The following is a 21550-nucleotide window of genomic DNA, read 5'->3' on the forward strand; positions in this document are numbered from 1 at the left end:
AAACATTCATCCAGTGATGCCCCTGCACTGACCTTTGTCGACCGAGACCTTTCCATCAGTTTCTTGTTGACCCTGGTGTGAAGTTTTTTTGTGATCCTTGCCCATCATTTGATAAACATGATTAGTTGCACACAAAATACTGGAGGAACTCAGCAGGTCAGGCAGTGTCGATCAAAATGAATGAACAGTTTCGGGATGAGAGCCTTCATCAGGATTTCCAGCAAATATGGAACCACTTCTATTTAAGATAAAGATTGGCTTTATTTGTCTCATTCTTATCAAATTATCAAAACGTACATTGAAACAAACCTCTTTTCAGCTGCTTATTACTTCCCCCTGGGTCCCCCCCTCCTTCCCTTTCTCCTATTGTCCACTCTCCTCTCCTATCAGATTCTTTCTCCTCCAGCCCTTGACTTTTCCCACCCCTTGGCTTCTTCTATCGCCTTCCGGCGAGCCTCCTTCCCCTCCCCCCACCTTTTTATTCCTTCTCAGTCCTGCCGAAGGGTCTCGGCCCGAAACGTCCACTGTACTCTTTCCACAGATGCTGCCTGACCTGCTGAGTTCCTCCAGCGCTCTGTGTGTGTTGTAGTGAAATGTGTTGCTCATGCCAACGACCAGCAGAGTCTGAGGATGTGCTGGGTGCAGCCCCGAAGCATTGCCACCTTTGGGTGCCAGTGACGCATGCCCACAGCTCACCTCTGCCTGGTTGGGAAGTGAGAGGAAACCGGACCGCCCAGCGAAACCTGATGTGGTTACCGAGGAAAAGCACCAACTCCTCACAGACAGCAGCAGAGCCTGAGCACTAATCGCTGGCTCTGTCAAAGAATCAGGAAGATAAAGATGAAAAGGTTGTGGTTAACATGCAGTCAGACTGGAGATAAGACACGCTGTAGCCTATGAAACAGGCAGATTCAAATGGTGTGATACTTTCCGCAGAAATACCAAGAAGCTTCTAGAAAAAATGCAGGATCAGCTATATTTCAATTACTGGTAAATTCACTGAACAACTATAGATAATATGTAAAATGCAAGACAAATGAAAATTCTACATCCACATCCAACACCCTCTGTAACTTCCCTGCCCAACTGTTTTATAAATTAGTTATTATAATTGAACCATGATTAGATTCGGGTTAAATCGGGGGTTGCTGGGTGGTGCAACTTGAAAGTCTGGAAGGCTCTGTCCTGCTCTATCACGATCAATCAATCAATCGATCGATCTATAAATGATGTTGTTATTGTTTCTGCCTCAGCCACTTTCCCCAGCAATACTGGTGACAGAAATGCCATTCAGATAGCCCGAGGTTAGCCACACCCGGGAGGGGACAGGAAACGTGGCTAACCCTTGTGGAATAACCATCAAGGAGAGAGAGAGAGAATCAAACAGGCCTTCCGATCCCTGTTTCCACGGAGCAGCACGGTTAGGGTAACGCTATTACAGCCCCAGTGATTGGGGTTCCAATCCGAACACAGTTAGACATTCTCCCTGTGCCCACATGGGTTACCTCTGAGTGTTCCAGTTTCCTCCCACAGTCTGAGGACATGAGGGCTGGTAGGTTAATTGGTCACATGGGTGTAATTGGTTGGCATGGACTCATTAGGCTGGAAGGGTCTGTTATCGTGCTGTGTCTATGTAAATAAAAGTAAATTATCTGATTTACCAGCACTTGGTCCATAACCTTAACTTCTGAACTGAAAAGTAAATTTAAAGAAGTGTTATTGAAGGTGCACATTTAACTACTTCCCTTTTGTGACCAGCAACGGGCATTTTATGAACACGGCGGAGCGAATCCGCCTCCCTGACGACTGCACCATCGGTTACATCATTGAGGCTGTCCTGGGCGTCAGCCTGATTCGAAGTCCACTCTTCCATTCGCACCTGGAGAACTTGCAGCTGGTTCCCCGAGCACAGATTCAATCCCAGGTGTGTAACCCTGGTCCTCTGAGTCGAAATGACCGGGCAACACTCTGCCCAGCACAGCCTGACTTCCGTAGAGGGCGGTGCAATTGGAATTGGTTTATTATTGTCAAAGGTACCGATTGACAGTGAAAAGCTTGTCTTGTATGTTGTTCATAAGATCAGGTCATCACACGGTGAATTGTGGTAGAACAAGGTAAAACAATAATTACATGGAACAGCTACAGAGACAGTGCAGAGCTGATAAACCATAAAGTGCAAGATGATGGCGAGGCAGATGGTGACTCCGTTTGTCAGACTAGGGACATATTTAGTATTGTTATAGGAGGGAATGGAGACAAGGGACTTGTGAACAGTGGGATGGATCGTGGATGGGGAAAATTTGAGGATGGGTCTAGAGGACATTGGGATGGGCCGTGAGAACAGTGAGATTGATCGTGGTTGGGAAAGAGGTAAAACTGGATTTAGAGCAGGGGTTCCCAATCTTTTTTATGTGAACTCCATGGAACCCAAGTTGGGAACTGCTGATTTGGAGGATGGGGCTTCTGAACAGTGAGATGGATTATGTTTGCAGAAGAGGCAAAGTTGATTCTGGAGGACATTGGGTGTGGGGTTGTTGAACAGTGGGATGGATTGTGGTTGGGGAAAAGTTGAAGTTGGATCTAGGGGATATTGGATATGGGACTTGTGAACAGTGGAATGGATTGTGGTTATGGAAGAAGTGAAGCTGGATCCAGAGGATATTGGCTATGGGGCTTGTGACAGTGGGATGGATCGTGGTTGGGAAATTGTGGCTGACGACATTGAAAATGGGTTGCGATTGTGGTTGATTGGACTAGATGACTGCACTGAGTTTGCTTAGATAGTCAATGAGAGGTTTGTTTTAGTTACTTAAATCGTGAAATCATTCACATCACAGGAAGCGAGCGCAGAACAAACTAACGGGAAACAGATTTTTAAATTAATATGTTTCCTTCTAGGTCACTTTAAGTTACGGAACCTTTGAGAACAAAAGAAATATCATTGAGATGAAGGGATCATTTTCTGTTGATGAGGACCCATCCAGGTGAGTTCACTTGCATCTGCTGTGTCCTTGGAGGAATTGGATTGACTAAGATTGGCTCTCGGATTGCAGCTGTCTGTTCCGTACAGTGTGACCCTCATCCCAACCCCAATGGATGTTACCACTCTGCCACCGCTCAGCGGTCTGAGTGGAGGCAGAGGCACTGCCTTGCCTCACCTCACCTGCAGCTGAAGCTGAAATGCCAAGATGAGGCCATCCTCAGGGTGGAGGAGGAGCAACCCCTCATATTCCACCCAGGTAGCCCCCCAACTTGATGGCATGAACGTCGATTTTTCTAAATTGGTTATTTTCCCCCTCTCCCCTTCCCTCTTCTTTCATTCCTGCCTGACTCCACTCTAACCTCTCCTCTTTTCTTCACCTGCCTATCACCTCCCCAGTCCCCTCCTCACTCCCTTTGTCCCGAAGTCCACTTTCCTCTGCTATCAGATTCCTTCTTCTTTAGCCCTTTACATTTTCCACCAATCACCTCCCAGCTTCTTACTTGACTGCTCCCCCACCCACTGGCTTCACCTATGACCTTCCAGTTTTTACTTCTCCCCTCCTCCTCCAACTACTTATTCTGGTTTTTTCCCCATCCTGATGAGGAGTCTCAGCCTGAAGCATCGATTGTTCCTTTCCATGAATGCAGCCTGGCCTTCCGAGTTCCTACAGGGTTTTATGGCTGAAGCCCCATTGTTTCCATCTCTCCAGAGAAAGCAGAGAGCACTGGGGTCACTGGGCCGGTCAGAGAGATGTGGGGATACTGGGCCGGTCGGAGAGATGTGGGGATACTGGGCTGGTCGGAGAGATGTGGGGATACTGGGCCGGTCGGAGAGATGTGGGGACACTGGGCCGGTCGGAGAGATGTGGGGACACTGGGCCGGTCGGAGAGATGTGGGGACACTGGGCCGGTCGGAGAGATGTGGGGACACTGGGCCGGTCAGAGAGATGTGGGGTCACTGGGCCGGTCGGAGAGAGGTGGGGACACTGGGCCGGTCGGAGAGATGTGGGGACACTGGGCCGGTCGGAGAGATGTGGGGACACTGGGCCAGTCGGAGAGATGTGGGGATACTGGGCCGGTCAGAGAGATGTGGGGTCACTGGGCCGGTCGGAGAGATGTGGGGACACTGGGCCGGTCAGAGAGATGTGGGGTCACTGGGCCGGTCGGAGAGATGTGGGGACACTGGGCCGGTCGGAGAGATGTGGGGACACTGGGCCGGTCGGAGAGATGTGGGGACACTGGGCCGGTCGGAGAGATGTGGGGACACTGGGCCGGTCGGAGAGATGTGGGGACACTGGGCCGGTCGGAGAGATGTGGGGATACTGGGCCGGTCAGAGAGATGTGGGGTCACTGGGCCGGTCGGAGAGGTGTGGGGTCACTGGGCCGGTCGGAGAGATGTGGGGTCACGGGGCCAGTCGGAGAGATGTGGGGACACTGGGCAGGTCAGGCAGAATCTGTGGAAAGGGGAGCAGAGACAGGATCTCAGATGGAAAATCAGACCAAAGCCTTTAGACCTGCAACAATGACTCTGTTCCTCTCTCTGCAGGAGCTGATTGGCCTGCTGAGTGTTTCCAACATTTTCTGGCTTTGACAAATCTGCAATTTTTTTCTGATTTTTGTTAAGTCCCTCTCTTGGTCTGTTCCCTCTCCCCTCTGTAAAATTAGCCACGTGAGACACTATGGTCCATGTCACACTGGCACCACCCCATTTGTCTGTTCTGCTCCTTTCCTCACTGACTCTCCACTCAGTAATGCCTCAAATCCCACCATAATCTGCCTCCTTGCGCAGTCTCCTTCACCCCTCCTTCCAGAATATCTCTGCTCCTTCATTTTCTGGTTCCTTATCTCATCACCGGCAGTGCTAGCATTTACTATCCATCCTTCTTTGCCCCTGAATTGGGACAGCAGTGAAGAGTCTGTGGTGGGTCTGGAGTCACACGCAGGCTGGGTGATGGATTCCCTTCCTTGCTGGACCTTCTCGCCCACCCAGGGTCATTCGCTATAGATATTTACATGTTGGATTCTAAGGTCTTAATCCAAGAATTTTTCAGAAGTCAGGAAAGGGGCATAAAATGTGCTTCATAATTGTTTTATTCAGCTTTGATAGAACAAAACGGATCAGAAACACGGAGAAGCAGCGGCTAGTGACTAAGAACAAAGAACAGAGACTAGACTGAAAGATTTCGGGGTCATGTATTCAGCTCTTCTTATACCATAGAAAGGATATATACAGATAAGAGTTAACCAATCAGATAGCCCCTATTCAAATGACATGGTACAAGAAAACTCTGCAGAGCATTCCAGAATGATACAAAGAACTGTAACCGCTAGGGGACGCACTGAAGCAATGCATATAAATACTGTGACCATTAGGACATGTACTAATGTGTTACTGTATATGTAAATAGGTAGTTATATAAGATACAAGCAGGCAGTTAATGGTTAAATTGCAGATAAAATAACAATTAAACACACTAATACAACAACGTGTTAGGACTTTGCGGTGATGTGTTGGTTAGGGCATGACATGCAACAAAAACAGCAACATTCAACAATTATAAAAAATCATATAAAAACAAAGTTAGAAGTTGAAGTTCAAATGTAGAATAAAATGTGTATAAATACTTCAATACCAGTATGCACTTACAATGTAAACAGCATTATAAGAAGTGGATTAAAGTGCAGTGAATGAGGTAATAGAGTGGGGTGGGGTCTAACTAAAATGGTTGATCAGATTAACTGCCTGGGGAAGAAACTTCTAAAATGGTTTGAAGATTTTGTTTTGATAGCGCTATAGCACTTTTTGGAAGAGAGCTTTAGGAAAGGCAGTTTGCAGAGTGGGTAGTGCCCACAATGATTCTTCCTGCTTGCTTCTTTGTCCTGGATACATATAGAGCATTGGCCTTCATCAACCATGGGATTGAGTTCAAGAGCTGAAAGGTAATGTTACACCTATATATTGACCCTGGTTAGACCCCACTTGGAGTACTGTTCTCAGTTCTGGTTTCCTCACAACATGAAGGATGTGGGAACTATGGAAAGAGTGCAGAGGAGGTTTACAAGGATGTTGCCTGGATCGGGGAGCATGCCTAATGAGAATAGGTTGAGTAAACTTGGCCTTTTCCCCTTGGAGCGACGGAGGATGAGAGGTGACCTGATAGAGGTGTATAAGATGATGAGAGGTATTGATTGCGTGGATAGTCAAAGGCTTTTTCCCAGGGCTGAAATGGCTAGCATCAGAGGGCACAGTTTTAAGGTGCTTGGAAGTAGGTACGTGGGAGATGTCGGGGTAAACTTTTTACACAGAGGGTGTTGAGTGTGTGGAATGGGCTGCCAATGATGGACATGGAGGTGGATATGATAGGGTCTTTTAACAGATTCCTGGATAGGTAAATGGAGCTTAGAAAAATAGAGGGATATTGGTAACCCTAGGTAATTTCTAAAGTAAGTACATGTTCGGCACAGCATTGTGGGCCGAAGGGCCTGTATTGTGCTGTAGGTTTTCTATATTCTAAATCCTGCAGTGATGGTAGACTGTAGCCGATGACCTTTTCTGTTGAACTGACAGCCTTCTTTCAGTAAGATGGCAGTGCACTTGGTCGCTGTGGCTGCTCTGGGTCTAACAAAGGGTGCAAATGTTTGTCTGAAATGTTTTTCTTGCAATGGCAAAACCCTGTTGGATATTGGTGAAATGAAATTCTATTTCATTGGTGAAACTGTTGGTGGGGGAGCTGTGTGGCTTCAGTTGTTGTGCAGACCAGGCTCTCGTGCCTCAGTGCTGCCTGTCACAGCCACCCAGGGGAGGAGGTGCTGGAGGTGGTGTGGGAGTGAACAGAGGCTTGACGGGTGCACCGGAATCCATGCTGAGTTTGAGGGCTGCCCCTGAATTCTGGTTCTCCTGTTAGGGCTGCACTCCAGTGTCCACTCCCTGGAAGACGAGCTGCATTGCCTTTGTCTGCAGCTGATCAAAAGGTGAAATGAGGAACTGCTGCGTACTTGCTCTTGCAGAAACGTGGCTCCAAGGCACCATCCCACTCACTATCCCTGCCATTCAGGGATTTGTGTGAATATAATTTTTGTGACTGTATGTGCAGTGTGCTCCCTGTGAGAGCTCTGTGTTTTGCACCTTAGCCCTGGAGAATCACTGTTTTGTTTAGCTGTATAGATGTGTATGGGCGAATAACAATTGAACTTGAAATTGTGGAGCCATGGTAGTGTAGCAGTTAGCCTGATGCTATTGCAGCTTGGGGTGTTGGTGTAGTGAGTTCAGTCTGATGTCATCTATGAGGAGTCTGTACATCCTCCCTGTGTGCACGTGGGTTTTCTCCGGATTCCTCCCACAGTCCAGAGACATACAGGTTGGCAAGTTAGTTGGTTATAAATTGTCCTGTGGTTAGGTTAGGATTAAATCGGGGGTTGCTGGGGGCTGTGGCTGGAAGGGCCTATTCTGCACTGTATCTCAATACCAAACAAATAACTTCTTTACTCGCATGAAGCTCACAGAGTTACCAGGTACATGTTAATAATAAATGGAGTGAAGAGCAGAGAACAGCAGAATCGTGCAAAGGTTGAAATACAGAACTGCAGTGGTGTAAAAAGGAACGCTGGAGTGACATTAATGGAATAACTGAGAGAGGCAGAGTTGAAAACAAGATGGCACCACTGGGGAGTGGTGAAGCAAAGAAATGTAATATTCCAGAGGTAGAGCTGCTTCTCACAGCACCAGTGAGCCAGGGCCAATCCTCAAGTTTAGGTTTAATTATGATTTAACCGTACACAAAGAGAGCCAAAAGAAACAGCGTTCTTCCGGGGCCAAGGTGCAAAACACATTACCCGCAGCACACAGCACAAGTAACACGTATGGTTACAATTTCAGATTGAAAAAACAGTCACAAAGAGAGGGGTGAAAAAAGTAATAATATAACCCAGGTCCCTGAGTGTCATGGCCAGATTGATGGTAAATTGTCCTGGTCTAAATTGTCTCTTCCACCGAACGAACACTGGAGGGCAGCACTGAGCAAACACTGGAGAACAGCATTCCTGTGAGGGTGGAATTTGCACTTTTCCCTGTGGTTTTGTGGTTTTCTCCGGCAGCCTTGGTTTCCTCTCGCGTTCCATCGATGCACAGATCGGTGGTTTAATGGCCCAGTGTAGATTACACACGGTTTAAGTGGCTGATGAATCAGTATCGGGTTTAATATCACTGTCATATGCAGTGAGATATACTTTTGGGGTGGCCCTGCAGCGTTTCGGTTAGCATAATGCTGTTACAGAGCCAGCAACCGGGGTTCAATTCCCGCCATTGTAAGGAGTTTGTACGTTCTCCCCCTGATTGCATGGGTTTCTTCCGGGTGCTCCAGTTTCCTCCCACAGTCCAAAGGCGTGTGGTTCAGTCAGTTAATTGGTCACATGGGTGTAACTGGGCAGCACAGGCTTGTTGGACCAGAACAGCCTGTCACCGTGCTGTATCTGTAAATAAAACCAATAAAATACCACTTTGTCTTTTACAGGTTCAAGTCGATTCACTGTCTACTGTACCCAGAAACACCTTGGTGTCCCTAGACCTGCGACATGTCTCAGGGTTAAAGGTTACTGGAGGCTAGAGTCACAGTTGCCAGCTCTGCACTTTCTTTGCACTTTGGGTCACTGACGTTTGCGACCAATGGTGTGAAATAAAAGAAAGAGGAAGAAAGGAGAAATAAACACTCAACCAGAACTATGCTAGAATGAAAAATAGTCACACCATGACTTCGCCAACTTGGCATACAAAGGAGTGGACCTCAGCTACACACAGAGACAATGAGAAAATGCCAATGAGATCCTTGACTGGGAAATATTTTGAAAGAAGATTTATTTTTAAAGAATGATAGATTTCTGTATATTTTTGCATAACTGGATAGAGCCCTGGCCTGCTTCAGTGCACGCACAAAAGGCAATTCGGGATAATGATCGTGTACATCAGTGAGACCTGATTTAGATTGGGGGACTGCTTTGCTGAGCACTTTTGTTCCATCTACAACAGACACGATTTCCCTGTGGCTAACCTTTTTAATTCCAGTCCCCATTCCCATTCCTGAATGTCAGTCTAAGGCCTCCTCCACTGACACAGTGAGGCGACCTGCAGGGTGGAGAAGCAATGCCTCATGTTCGATCTCGGTAGCCTCCAGTTTGACGACATGAGCATCAATTTCTCTAACTTTGTCATTTCTCTTCTTTCCAATTCTCTCTATTACATTTCCCCACTCTGGCTCCCCTCTTAACCCCTCTTCTCCTCACTTGCCAACCACCTCCATCTGATTCCCCTCCAAAATCCCTTTCACCCATGGTCCACACTCCTTTCCTATCAGGTTCCTTCTTCAGCTCTTTACATTTTCCACCTCTCAACTCCCAGATTATCACTTTATCCCCCAATCCGGAAACCAACCATTTTGTCTTACCTATCACCTGCCACCTTGGACTCCTTCTCACCAGTCTTCTTATTCTGGTTTTCTCCCACCTGCTTTCCAGTCCTGATGACAGGTCTTGGCCCAATACGTCAACAGTTTATTCCCCTCCATAGATGCTGCCTGACCTGCTGAGTTCCTGTATTTTGTTGATGATGCAGGAGAGCCTAGTGTGCCGGCTCACTGAGAGATGCTCTGCACAGTAAAAAGCTTGCTGACTGTGAATTTCTGCCAGCTGTGGCTTTCTGGAAATATATTTTTAAAAACAAGAAGCTAACATGGCAACGCTGTTGGAATTGTTCTCTCTGTCCGGGGTGTGATTGTTTGCCTGATGCCTGGACTAGGAGTGTTTGCTGTCTCTCTCTCTCTCTCTCTCTCTCTCTCTCTCTCTCTCTCTCTCTCTCTCTCTCTCTCTTTCTCTCTCTCTCTCTCTCTCTCTCTCTCTCTCTCTCTCTCTCTCTCTCTCTCTCTCTGTCTGGGCTGTGAATGTTTCCCTTCTCTGTCTGTCTGTCTGACTGGGCTGTGAGTGTTTGCCTTCTCTGTCTGTCTGTTTGTCTGGGCTGTGAATGTTTCCCTTCTCTGTCTGTCTGTCTGGGCTGTGAGTGTTTGCCTTCTCTGTCTGGGCTGTGAGTGTTTCCCTTCCCTGTCTGTCTGGGCTGTGAGTGTTTGCCTTCTCTGTCTGTCTGGGCTGTGAGTGTTTCCCTTCCCTGTCTGTCTGGGCTGTGAGTGTTTGCCTTCTCTGTCTGTCTGTCTCTCTGTCTGGGCTGTGAGGGTTTGCCTTCTCTGTCTCTGCCTGTCTGTCTCTAGGTTGGGTTGTGAGTGTTTTCCCTTTCTGCCACTATCTGCCAGACAGTCTCTCTCTCTCTCAGGACTGTGCATTTTTTCTCTCTCTCTGTCTCTCCTTCTCACTCTCCGGACTGTGTGTTTTCTCGCTCTCTGTCCGTCCTCTCTCTCTGGACTGTCAGTGTGTGCTCTCTCTGTCGGGGGGTGAGTGTGTGCTCTCTCTGTCGGGATGTGAGTGTGTACTCACTCTGTCGGGGAGTGAGTGGGTGCTCTCTGTCGGGGGTGAGTGTGTGCTCTTTCTCTGTCGGGGAGTGAGAATGTCCTCTCTCTCTGTCGGGATGTGAGTGTGAGCTCTCTCTGTCGGGGAGTGAGTGTGTGCTCTCTCTCTGACGGGGTGTGAGTGTGTTCTCTCTCTCTCTGTCGGGGAGTGAGTGTGTGCTCTCTCAGTCGGGGAGTGAGTGTGTGCTCGCTCTGTCGGGGAGTGAGTGTGTGCTCAATCTGTCGGGGAGTGAGTGTGTGCTCTCTGTCGGGGGGTTGAGTGTGTGCTCTCTCCCTGTCGGGGTTGAGTGTGTGATCTCTTTCGGGGTTGAGTGTGTGCTATCTCTCTGTCGAGGAGTGAGTGTGTGCTCTCTGTCGGGGGGTTGAGTGTGTGCTCTCTCTCTCTCTCTGTCTGGGTGTGAGTGCGTGTTCACTCAGTATATGTGTCGGTGTGTGAGTGTGTGCTCGCTCTCTCTGTCGGGGTGCGAGTGTGTCCGCACTCTCTCTGTTGCGGAGTGAGTGTGTGCTCTCTCTGACGGGGAGTGAGTGTGTGCTCTCTCTCTCTCTCTGTCTGGGTGTGAGTGCGTGTTCACTCAGTATATGTGTCGGTGTGTGAGTGTGTGCTCTCTCTCTCTGTCGGGGTGTGAGTGTGTGCTCTCTCTGTCGGGGTGTGAGTGTGTGCTCTCTCTGACGGGGTGTGAGTGTGTGCTCTCTCTGACGGGGAGTGAGTGTGTGCTCTCTGTCGGGGTGTGAGTGTGAGCTCTCTCTCTCTGTCGTGGATGAGTTTGTGCTCTCTCTCTGCCGGGGTGTGAGTCTGTCCTCTCTCTCTGTTGGGATGTGAGTGTGTGCTCTCTCTCTGCCGGGGTGTGAGTCTGTCCTCTCTCTCTGTTGGGATGTGAGTGTGTGCTCTCTCTCTCTGTGGGGGTGTGAGTTTGTGCTCTCTTTCTGTCGGGGGGTGAGAGTGTGCGCTCTCTGTCGGGGGGTGAGTGTGTGCTCTCACTCTCTCGGTCGGGTGTTGAGTGTTTTCTCTCTCTCTGTCGGGGTTAAGTGTGTGCTCTCTCTGTCGGGGAGTGAGTCTGTCCTCGCTCTCTTTTGGGATGTGAGTGTGTGCTCTCTCTCTCTCTGTGGGGGTGTGAGTGCGTGTTCTCTTTCTCTCGGGGGGTGAGTGTGTGCTCTCTCTGTTGGGGAGTGAGTGTGTGCTCTCTCTGTCGGGATGTGAGTGTGTACTCACTCTGTCGGGGAGTGAGTGGGTGCTCTCTGTCGGGGGGTTGAGTGTGTGCTCTCTCCCTGTCGGGGTTGAGTGTTTGATCTCTTTCGGGGTTGAGTGTGTGCTATCTCTCTGTCGAGGAGTGAGTGTGTGCTCTGTGTCGGGGGTGAGAGTGAGCTCTCTCTCTGTCGGGGAGTGAGTGTGTGCTCTCTCTGTCGGGGTTGAGTGTGTGCTCTCTCTGTCGGGGAGTGAGTGTGTGCTCTCTCTCTCTCGGTCGAGAGTGAGTGTGTGCTCTGTGACGGGGAGTGAGAGTTTGCTCTCTGTCGAGGTGTGAGTATGTGCTCTCTGACGGGGAGTGAATGTGTACTCTCTGTCGGGGTGTGAGTGTGTGTTCTCTCTCTTTGTCGTGGATGAGTTTGTGCTCTCTCTCTGTCGGGGAGTGAGTGTGTGTTCTCTGTCGGGGTGTGAGTGTGTGCTCTCTGTCGGGGTGTGAGTGTGTGCTCTCTCTCTGTCGGGGAGTGAGTGTGTGCTCTCTCTCTGTCGGGGAGTGAGTGTGTGCTCTCTCTCTGTCGGGGTGTGAGTGTGTGCTCTCTCTGTCGGGTTGTGAGTGTGCGTTCCCTCTTCCTGTCCGTGTGAGTGTGTGCTGTCTGTTTCTGGACTGTGAGTCTGTGCTCGCTCTCTCTGTCGGGGTGCGAGTGTGTCCGCACTCTCTCTGTTGCGGAGTGAGTGTGTGCTCTCTCTGACGGGGAGTGAGTGTGTGCTCTCTGTCGGGGAGTGAGTGTGTGCTCTCTCTCTCTCTCTGTCTGGGTGTGAGTGCGTGTTCACTCAGTATATGTGTCGGTGTGTGAGTGTGTGCTCTCTCTCTCTGTCGGGGTGTGAGTGTGTGCTCTCTCTGTCGGGGAGTGAGTGTGTGCTCTCTGTCTGCCGGGGTGTGAGTCTGTCCTCTCTCTCTGTTGGGATGTGAGTGTGTGCTCTCTCTCTGCCGGGGTGTGAGTCTGTCCTCTCTCTCTGTTGGGATGTGAGTGTGTGCTCTCTCTCTCTGTGGGGGTGTGAGTGTGTGCTCTCTTTCTGTCGGGGGGTGAGAGTGTGCGCTCTCTGTCGGGGGGTGAGTGTGTGCTCTCACTCTCTCGGTCGGGTGTTGAGTGTTTTCTCTCTCTCTGTCGGGGTTAAGTGTGTGCTCTCTCTGTCGGGGAGTGAGTCTGTCCTCGCTCTCTTTTGGGATGTGAGTGTGTGCTCTCTCTCTCTCTGTGGGGGTGTGAGTGCGTGTTCTTTTTCTCTCGGGGGGTGAGTGTGTGCTCTCTCTGTTGGGGAGTGAGTGTGTGCTCTCTCTGTCGGGATGTGACTGTGTACTCACTCTGTCGGGGAGTGAGTGGGTGCTCTCTGTCGGGGGTGAGTGTGTGCTCTTTCTCTGTCGGGGAGTGAGAATGTCCTCTCTCTCTGTCGGGATGTGAGTGTGAGCACTCTCTGTCGGGGAGTGAGTGTGTGCTCTCTGTCGGGGAGTGAGTGTGTGCTCTCTCTCTGACGGGGTGTGAGTGTGTTCTCTCTCTCTCTGTCGGGGAGTGAGTGTGTGCTCTCTCAGTCGGGGAGTGAGTGTGTGCTCGCTCTGTCGGGGAGTGAGTGTGTGCTCGCTCTGTCGGGGAGTGAGTGTGTGCTCAATCTGTCGGGGAGTGAGTGTGTGCTCTCTGTCGGGGGGTTGAGTGTGTGCTCTCTCCCTGTCGGGGTTGAGTGTGTGATCTCTTTCGGCGTTGAGTGTGTGCTATCTCTCTGTCGAGGAGTGAGTGTGTGCTCTGTGTCGGGGGTGAGAATGAGCTCTCTCTCTGTCGGGGAGTGAGTGTGTGCTCTCTCTGTCGGGGAGTGAGTGTGTGCTCTCTCTCTCTCGGTCGAGAGTGAGTGTGTGCTCTGTGACGGGGAGTGTGTGTGTGTGCTCTCTGACGGGGAGTGAATGTGTACTCTCTGTCGGGGTGTGAGTGTGTGTTCTCTCTCTTTGTCGTGGATGAGTTTGTGCTCTCTCTCTGTCGGGGAGTGAGTGTGTGTTCTCTGTCGGGGTGTGAGTGTGTGCTCTCTGTCGGGGTGTGAGTGTGTGCTCTCTCTCTGTCGGGGAGTGAGTGTGCGCTCTCTCTGTCGGGAAGTGAGTGTGACCTCTCTGTCGGCGAGTGAGTGTGTGCTCTCTGTCGGGGGGAAGTGTGTGCTCTCTGCCTGTCGTGGTTGAGTGTGTTCTCTCTCTCTGTCGGTGGGTGAGTGTGTGCTCTCTCTGTCGGGGAGTGAGTGTGTGCTATCTCTCTGCCGGGGTGTGAGTCTGTCCTCTCTCTCTGTTGGGATGTGAGTGTGTGCTCTCTCTCTCTGTGGGGGTGTGAGTGTGTGCTCTCTTTCTGTCGGGGGGTGAGAGTGTGCGCTCTCTGTCGGGGGGTGAGTGTGTGCTCTCACTCTCTCGGTCGGGTGTTGAGTGTTTTCTCTCTCTCTGTCGGGGTTAAGTGTGTGCTCTCTCTGTCGGGGAGTGAGTCTGTCCTCGCTCTCTTTTGGGATGTGAGTGTGTGCTCTCTCTCTCTGTGGGGGTGTGAGTGCGTGTTCTTTTTCTCTCGGGGGGTGAGTGTGTGCTCTCTCTGTCGGGGGTGAGTGTGTGCTCTCTCTGTCGGGATGTGAGTGTGTACTCACTATGTCGGGGGTGAGTGTGTGCTCTCTCTAACTGTCGGTGTGTGAGTGCGTGTTCACTCTCTACCTGTGTCGGGGTGTGAATGTCTGCTCTCTCTCTCTGTGTCGGAGTGTGAGTGAGTGCTCTCTCAGTCGGGGTGTGAGTGTGTTTTCTCTCTCTCTGTGCCGGTGTGTGAGTGTGGGCTCTCTCTCTCTCTCTGTGCCGGAGTGTGAGTGTGGGCTCTCTCTCTGTGTCGGAGTGTGAGTGTGTGCTCTCTCTGTCGCGGAGTGAGTGTGTGCTCTCTCTTTGTCCGTGTGAGTGTCTGCTCTCTCTTTGTCCGTGTGAGTGTGTGCTCTCTCTCTGTCGGGGGGGCTTCAGTGTGTGCTTTCTCTGTCGGTGTGTGTGCTCTCTCTCTCTTTCGGGGAGTGAGTGTGTGCTCTCTGTCGGGGGTGAGTGTGTGCTCTCTCTCTCTCGGTCGGGTGTTGAGTGTTTTCTCTCTATCTGTCGGGGAGTGAGTGTGTGCTGTCTGACGGGGAGTGAGTGTGTGCTCTCTGACGGGTAGTGAGTCTGTGCTCTCTGACGGGGAGTGTGTCTGTGCTCTCTGACGGGTAGTGAGAGTGTGCTCTCTTTCGGGGAGTGAGAGTGTGCTCTCTTTCGGGGAGTGAGTGTGTGCTCTCTTTCGGGGTGTGAGTATGCGCTCGCTGTCGGGGAGTGAGTGTGTGCTCTCTCTCTCTCGGTCGGGTGTTGAGTGTTTTCTCTCTATCTGTCGGGGTTGAGTGTGTGCTCTCTCTGTCGGGTTGTGAGTGTGCGTTCCCTCTGCCTGTCCGTGTGAGTGTGTGCTGTAAGTTTCTGGACTGTGAGTGTGTGCTCGCTCTCTCTGTCGGGGTGCGAGTGTGTCCGCACTCTCTCTGTTGCGGAGTGAGTGTGTGCTCTCTCTGACGGGGTGTGAGTGTGTGCTCTCTGTCGGGGAGTGAGTGTGTGCTCTCTGTCTGCCGGGGTGTGAGTCTGTCCTCTCTCTCTTTTGGGATGTAAGTGTGTGCTCTCTCTCTCTCTCTGTGGGGGTGTGAGTGTGTGCTCTCTTTCTGTCGGGGGGTGAGTGAGTGCTCTCTGTCTGGGTGTGAGTGTCTGCTCTCTCTCTCTGTGGGGGTGTGAGTGTGTGCTCTCTTTCTGTCGGGGGTGAGTGTGTGCTCTCTGTCGGGGGTGAGTGTGTGCTCTCTGTCGGGGAGTGAGTGTGTGCTCTCTGTCGGGGGTGAGTGTGTGCGCTCTCTGTCGGGGGTGAGTGTGTGCTCTCACTCTCTCGGTCGGGTGTTGAGTGTTTTCTCTCTCTCTGTCGGGGTTAAGTGTGTGCTCTCTCTGTCGGGGAGTGAGTCTGTCCTCGCTCTCTTTTGGGATGTGAGTGTGTGCTCTCTCTCTCTCTGTGGGGGTGTGAGTGCGTGTTCTTTTTCTCTCGGGGGGTGAGTGTGTGCTCTCTCTGTCGGGGAGTGAGTGTGTGCTCTCTCTCTCTCTGTCGGGGGTGAGAGTGTGCTCTCTCTCTGTCGGGGGTGAGTGTGTGCTCTCTCTCTGTCGGGGAGTGAGTGTGTGCTCTCTGTCTGCCGGGGTGTGAGTCTGTCCTCTCTCTCTTTTGGGATGTAAGTGTGTGCTCTCTCTCTCTCTCTGTGGGGGTGTGAGTGTGTGCTCTCTTTCTGTCGGGGGGTGAGTGAGTGCTCTCTGTCTGGGTGTGAGTGTCTGCTCTCTCTCTCTGTGTCGGAGTGTGAGTGAGTGCTCTCTCAGTCGGGGTGTGAGTGTGTTTTCTCTCTCTCTGTGCCGGAGTGTGAGTGTGGGCTCTCTCTCTGTGTCGGAGTGTGAGTGTGTGCTCTCTCTGTCGCGGAGTGAGTGTGTGCTCTCTCTTTGTCCGTGTGAGTGTCTGCTCTCTCTTTGTCCGTGTGAGTGTGTGCTCTCTCTCTGTCGGGGGGGCTTCAGTGTGTGCTTTCTCTGTCGGTGTGTGTGCTCTCTCTCTCTTTCGGGGAGTGAGTGTGTGCTCTCTGTCGGGGGTGAGAGTGTGCTCTCTCTCTATCGGTCGGGTGTTGAGTGTTTTCTCTCTATCTGTCGGGGAGTGAGTGTGCGCTCGCTCTGTCGGGGTGTGAGTGTGTGTTCTCTCTCTTTGTCGTGGATGAGTTTGTGCTCTCTCTCTGTCGGGGAGTGAGTGTGTGCTCTCTGTCGGGGTGTGAGTGTGTGCTCTCTGTCGGGGTGTGAGTGTGTGATCTCTCTCAGTCGGGGAGTGAGTGTGACCTCTCTGTCGGCGAGTGAGTGTGTGCTCTCTGTCGGGGGTTGAGTGTGTGCTATCTCTCTGTCGGGGAGTGAGTGTGTGCTCTGTGTCGGGGGTGAGAGTGAGCTCTCTCTCTGTCGGGGAGAGAGTGTGTGCTCTCTCTGTCGGGGAGTGAGTGTGTGCTCTCTCTCTCTCTAGGTCGGGTGTTGAGTGTTTTCTCTCTCTCTCGTTCGAGGGTGAGTGTGTGCTCTCTCCCTGACGGGGAGTGTGTGTGCTCTGTGACGGGGAGTGAGAGTTTGCTCTCTGTCGAGGTGTGAGTATGTGCTCTCTGACGGGGAGTGAGTGTGTGCTCTCTCTCTGTCGGTGGGTGAGTGTGTGCTCTCTCTCTGTCGGGGTGTGAGTGTGTGCTCTCTCTCTGTCGTGGTTGAGTGTGTGCTCTCTCTGTCGGGTTGTGAGTGTGCGCTCGCTCTGTCGGGGAGTGAGTGTGTGCTCTCTCTGTCGGGGTGTGAGTGTGTGTTCTCTCTCTTTGTCGTGGATGAGTTTGTGCTCTCTCTCTGTCGGGGAGTGAGTGTGTGCTCTCTGTCAGGGTGTGAGTGTGTGCTCTCTGTCGGGGTGTGAGTGTGTGATCTCTCTCAGTCGGGGAGTGAGTGTGACCTCTCTGTCGGCGAGTGAGTGTGTGCTCTCTGTCGGGGGTTGAGTGTGTGCTATCTCTCTGTCGGGGAGTGAGTGTGTGCTCTGTGTCGGGGGTGAGAGTGAGCTCTCTCTCTGTCGGGGAGAGAGTGTGTGCTCTCTCTGTCGGGGAGAGAGTGTGTGCCTCTCTGTCGGGGAGTGAGTGTGTGCTCTCTCTCTCTCTAGGTCGGGTGTTGAGTGTTTTCTCTCTCTCTCGTTCGAGGGTGAGTGTGTGCTCTCTCCCTGACGGGGAGTGTGTGTGCTCTGTGACGGGGAGTGAGAGTTTGCTCTCTGTCGAGGTGTGAGTATGTGCTCTCTGACGGGGAGTGAGTGTGTGCTCTCTCTCTGTCGAGGTGTGAGTATGTGCTCTCTGTCGGGGAGTGAGTGTGTGCTCTCTCTGTCGGTGGGTGAGTGTGTGCTATCTCTCTGCCGGGGTGTGAGTCTGTCCTCTCTCTCTGTTGGGATGTGAGTGTGTGCTCTCTCTCTCTGTGGGGGTGTGAGTGTGTGCTCTCTTTCTGTCGGGGGGTGAGTGTGTGCTCTCACTCTCTCGGTCGGGTGTTGAGTGTTTTCTCTCTCTCTGTCGGGGTTAAGTGTGTGCTCTCTCTGTCGGGGAGTGAGTCTGTCCTCGCTCTCTTTTGGGATGTGAGTGTGTGCTCTCTCTCTCTCTGTGGGGGTGTGAGTGCGTGTTCTTTTTCTCTCGGGGGGTGAGTGTGTGCTCTCTATGTCGGGGGTGAGTGTGTGCTCTCTCTAACTGTCGGTGTGTGAGTGCGTGTTCACTCTCTACCTGTGTCGGTGTGTGAATGTCTGCTCTCTCTCTCTGTGTCGGAGTGTGAGTGAGTGCTCTCTCAGTCGGGGTGTGAGTGTGTGCTCTCTCTCTCTGTCGGGGTGTGAGTGTGTGCTCTCTCTCTGTCGGGGAGTGAGTGTGTGCTCTCTCTCTGCCGGGGTGTGAGTCTGTCCTCTCTCTCTGTTGGGATGTGAGTGTGTGCTCTCTCTCTCTGTGGGGGTGTGAGTGTGTGCTCTCTTTCTGTCGGGGGGTGAGAGTGTGCGCTCTCTGTCGGGGGGTGAGTGTGTGCTCTCACTCTCGGTCGGGTGTTGAGTGTTTTCTCTCTCTCTGTCGGGGTTAAGTGTGTGCTCTCTCTGTCGGGGAGTGAGTCTGTCCTCGCTCTCTTTTGGGATGTGAGTGTGTGCTCTCTCTCTCTCTGTGGGGGTGTGAGTGCGTGTTCTTTTTCTCTCGGGGGGTGAGTGTGTGCTCTCTCTGTTGGGGAGTGAGTGTGTGCTCTCTCTGTCGGGATGTGAGTGTGTACTCACTCTGTCGGGGAGTGAGTGGGTGCTCTCTGTCGGGGGTGAGTGTGTGCTCTTTCTCTGTCGGGGAGTGAGAATGTCCTCTCTCTCTGTCGGGATGTGAGTGTGAGCTCTCTCTGTCGGGGAGTGAGTGTGTGCTCTCTGTCGGGGAGTGAGTGTGTGCTCTCTCTCTGACGGGGTGTGAGTGTGTTCTCTCTCTCTCTGTCGGGGAGTGAGTGTGTGCTCTCTCAGTCGGGGAGTGAGTGTGTGCTCGCTCTGTCGGGGAGTGAGTGTGTGCTCGCTCTGTCGGGGAGTGAGTGTGTGCTCGCTCTGTCGGGGAGTGAGTGTGTGCTCGCTCTGTCGGGGAGTGAGTGTGTGCTCTCTCAGTCGGGGAGTGAGTGTGTGCTCGCTCTGTCGGGGAGTGAGTGTGTGCTCAATCTGTCGGGGAGTGAGTGTGTGCTCTCTGTCGGGGGGTTGAGTGTGTGCTCTCTCCCTGTCGGGGTTGAGTGTGTGATCTCTTTCGGCGTTGAGTGTGTGCTATCTCTCTGTCGAGGAGTGAGTGTGTGCTCTGTGTCGGGGGTGAGAATGAGCTCTCTCTCTGTCGGGGAGTGAGTGTGTGCTCTCTCTGTCGGGGAGTGAGTGTGTGCTCTCTCTCTCTCGGTCGAGAGTGAGTGTGTGCTCTGTGACGGGGAGTGTGTGTGTGTGCTCTCTGACGGGGAGTGAGTGCGTGTTCACTCTCTACCTGTGTCGGTGTGTGAATGTGTGCTCTCTCTCTCTGTGCCGGAGTGTGAGTGTGGGCTCTCTCTCTGTGTCGGAGTGTGAGTGTGTGCTCTCTCTGTCGCGGAGTGAGTGTGTGCTCTCTCTTTGTCCGTGTGAGTGTCTGCTCTCTCTTTGTCCGTGTGAGTGTGTGCTCTCTCTCTGTCGGGGGGGGGGCTTCAGTGTGTGCTTTCTCTGTCGGTGTGTGTGCTCTCTCTCTCTTTCGGGGAGTGAGTGTGTGCTCTCTGTCGGGGGTGAGTGTGTGCTCTCTCTCTCTCGGTCGGGTGTTGAGTGTTTTCTCTCTATCTGTCGGGGAGTGAGTGTGTGCTCTCTCCCTGTCGGGGTGTGAGTGTGTGCTCTCTCTGTCGGGGAGTGAGTGTGTGCTCTCTCTCTGTCGGGTTGTGAGTGTGCGTTCCCTCTGCCTGTCCGTGTGAGTGTGTGCTGTCTGTTTCTGGACTGTGAGTCTGTGCTCGCTCTCTCTGTCGGGGTGCGAGTGTGTCCGCACTCTCTCTGTTGCGGAGTGAGTGTGTGCTCTCTCTGTCGGGGAGTGAGTGTGTGCTCTCTCTCTGCCGGGGTGTGAGTCTGTCCTCTCTCTCTGTTGGGATGTGAGTGTGTGCTCTCTCTCTCTGTGGGGGTGTGAGTGTGTGCTCTCTTTCTGTCGGGGGGTGAGAGTGTGCGCTCTCTGTCGGGGGGTGAGTGTGTGCTCTCACTCTCGGTCGGGTGTTGAGTGTTTTCTCTCTCTCTGTCGGGGTTAAGTGTGTGCTCTCTCTGTCGGGGAGTGAGTCTGTCCTCGCTCTCTTTTGGGATGTGAGTGTGTGCTCTCTCTCTCTCTGTGGGGGTGTGAGTGCGTGTTCTTTTTCTCTCGGGGGGTGAGTGTGTGCTCTCTCTGTTGGGGAGTGAGTGTGTGCTCTCTCTGTCGGGATGTGAGTGTGTACTCACTCTGTCGGGGAGTGAGTGGGTGCTCTCTGTCGGGGGTGAGTGTGTGCTCTTTCTCTGTCGGGGAGTGAGAATGTCCTCTCTCTCTGTCGGGATGTGAGTGTGAGCTCTCTCTGTCGGGGAGTGAGTGTGTGCTCTCTGTCGGGGTGTGAGTGTGTGCTCTCTCTCTGTCGTGGTTGAGTGTGTGCTCTCTCTGTCGGGTTGTGAGTGTGCGCTCGCTCTGTCGGGGAGTGAGTGTGTGCTCTCTCTGTCGGGGTGTGAGTGTGTGTTCTCTCTCTTTGTCGTGGATGAGTTTGTGCTCTCTCTCTGTCGGGGAGTGAGTGTGTGCTCTCTGTCAGGGTGTGAGTGTGTGCTCTCTGTCGGGGTGTGAGTGTGTGATCTCTCTCAGTCGGGGAGGGAGTGTGACCTCTCTGTCGGCGAGTGAGTGTGTGCTCTCTGTCGGGGGTTGAGTGTGTGCTATCTCTCTGTCGGGGAGTGAGTGTGTGCTCTGTGTCGGGGGTGAGAGTGAGCTCTCTCTCTGTCGGGGAGAGAGTGTGTGCTCTCTCTGTCGGGGAGAGAGTGTGTGCTCTCTCTGTCGGGGAGTGAGTGTGTGCTCTCTCTCTCTCTAGGTCGGGTGTTGAGTGTTTTCTCTCTCTCTCGTTCGAGGGTGAGTGTGTGCTCTCTCCCTGACGGGGAGTGTGTGTGCTCTGTGACGGGGAGTGAGAGTTTGCTCTCTGTCGAGGTGTGAGTATGTGCTCTCTGACGGGGAGTGAGTGTGTGCTCTCTCTCTGTCGGTGGGTGAGTGTGTGCTCTCTCTCTGTCGGGGTGTGATGTGTGCTCTCTGTCGGGGTGTGAGTGTGTGCTCTCTCTCTCTGTCGTGGATGAGTTTGTGCTCTCTCTCTGTCGAGGAGTGAGTGTGTTCTCTCTGTCGGGGGGTGAGTGTGTGCTCTCTGTCGGGGGGAAGTGTGTGCTCTCTGCTGTCGTGGTTGAGTGTGTTCTCTCTCTCTGTCGGTGGGTGAGTGTGTGCTCTTTCTGTCGGGAAGTGAGTGTGTGCTCTCTCTCTGCCGGGGTGTGAGTCTGTCCTCTCTCTCTGTGGGGGTGTGAGTGTGTGCTCTCTTTCTGTCGGGGGGTGAGAGTGTGCGCTCTCTGTCGGGGGGGTGAGTGTGTGCTCTCTCTGTCGCGGGGCGAGTGTGTGCTCTCTCTCTCTCGGTCGGGTGTTGAGTGTTTTCTCTCTCTCTGTCGGGGTTAAGTGTGTGCTCTCTCTGTCGGGGAGTGAGTCTGTCCTCTCTCTCTTTTGGGATGTGAGTGTGTGCTCTCTCTCTCTCTGAGGGGGTGTGAGTGCGTGTTCTTTTTCTCTCGGGGGGTGAGTGTGTGCTCTCTCT

The 21550-nt window shown here is 52.4% G+C and overlaps 2 protein-coding genes across 2 annotated transcripts in view; one reads left to right on the forward strand and one right to left on the reverse strand.

The window, feature by feature from the left end:
- Positions 1 to 9696, forward strand: part of LOC132386067 (beta-1,3-N-acetylglucosaminyltransferase lunatic fringe-like) — a 53042-nt gene extending 43346 nt beyond the window's left edge. The window contains exons 6-8 of the mRNA XM_059958354.1: positions 1759 to 1924; positions 2899 to 2984; positions 8493 to 9696. Coding sequence (XP_059814337.1) covers positions 1759 to 1924; positions 2899 to 2984; positions 8493 to 8544 — 304 coding nt within the window. The 3' untranslated portion in view covers positions 8545 to 9696. The remainder of the gene's footprint in view (positions 1 to 1758; positions 1925 to 2898; positions 2985 to 8492) is intronic.
- Positions 9697 to 9765: 69 nt separating this feature from the next.
- On the reverse strand, positions 9766 to 21258 carry LOC132386068 (zinc finger CCCH domain-containing protein 18-like; the record flags this gene model as incomplete). The annotated part of the gene is made up of 2 exons (XM_059958355.1): positions 9766 to 9828; positions 21147 to 21258. Coding segments are annotated over 2 exons (175 nt in total), but the record flags the coding sequence as incomplete, so codon positions are not given.
- Between the last annotated feature and the right edge of the window lie 292 nt (positions 21259 to 21550).

The sequence above is a fragment of the Hypanus sabinus genome, unplaced genomic scaffold, assembly GCF_030144855.1.
Source record: "Hypanus sabinus isolate sHypSab1 unplaced genomic scaffold, sHypSab1.hap1 H_4, whole genome shotgun sequence".
In the NCBI taxonomy this organism is placed as follows: Eukaryota; Metazoa; Chordata; class Chondrichthyes; order Myliobatiformes; family Dasyatidae; genus Hypanus; species Hypanus sabinus.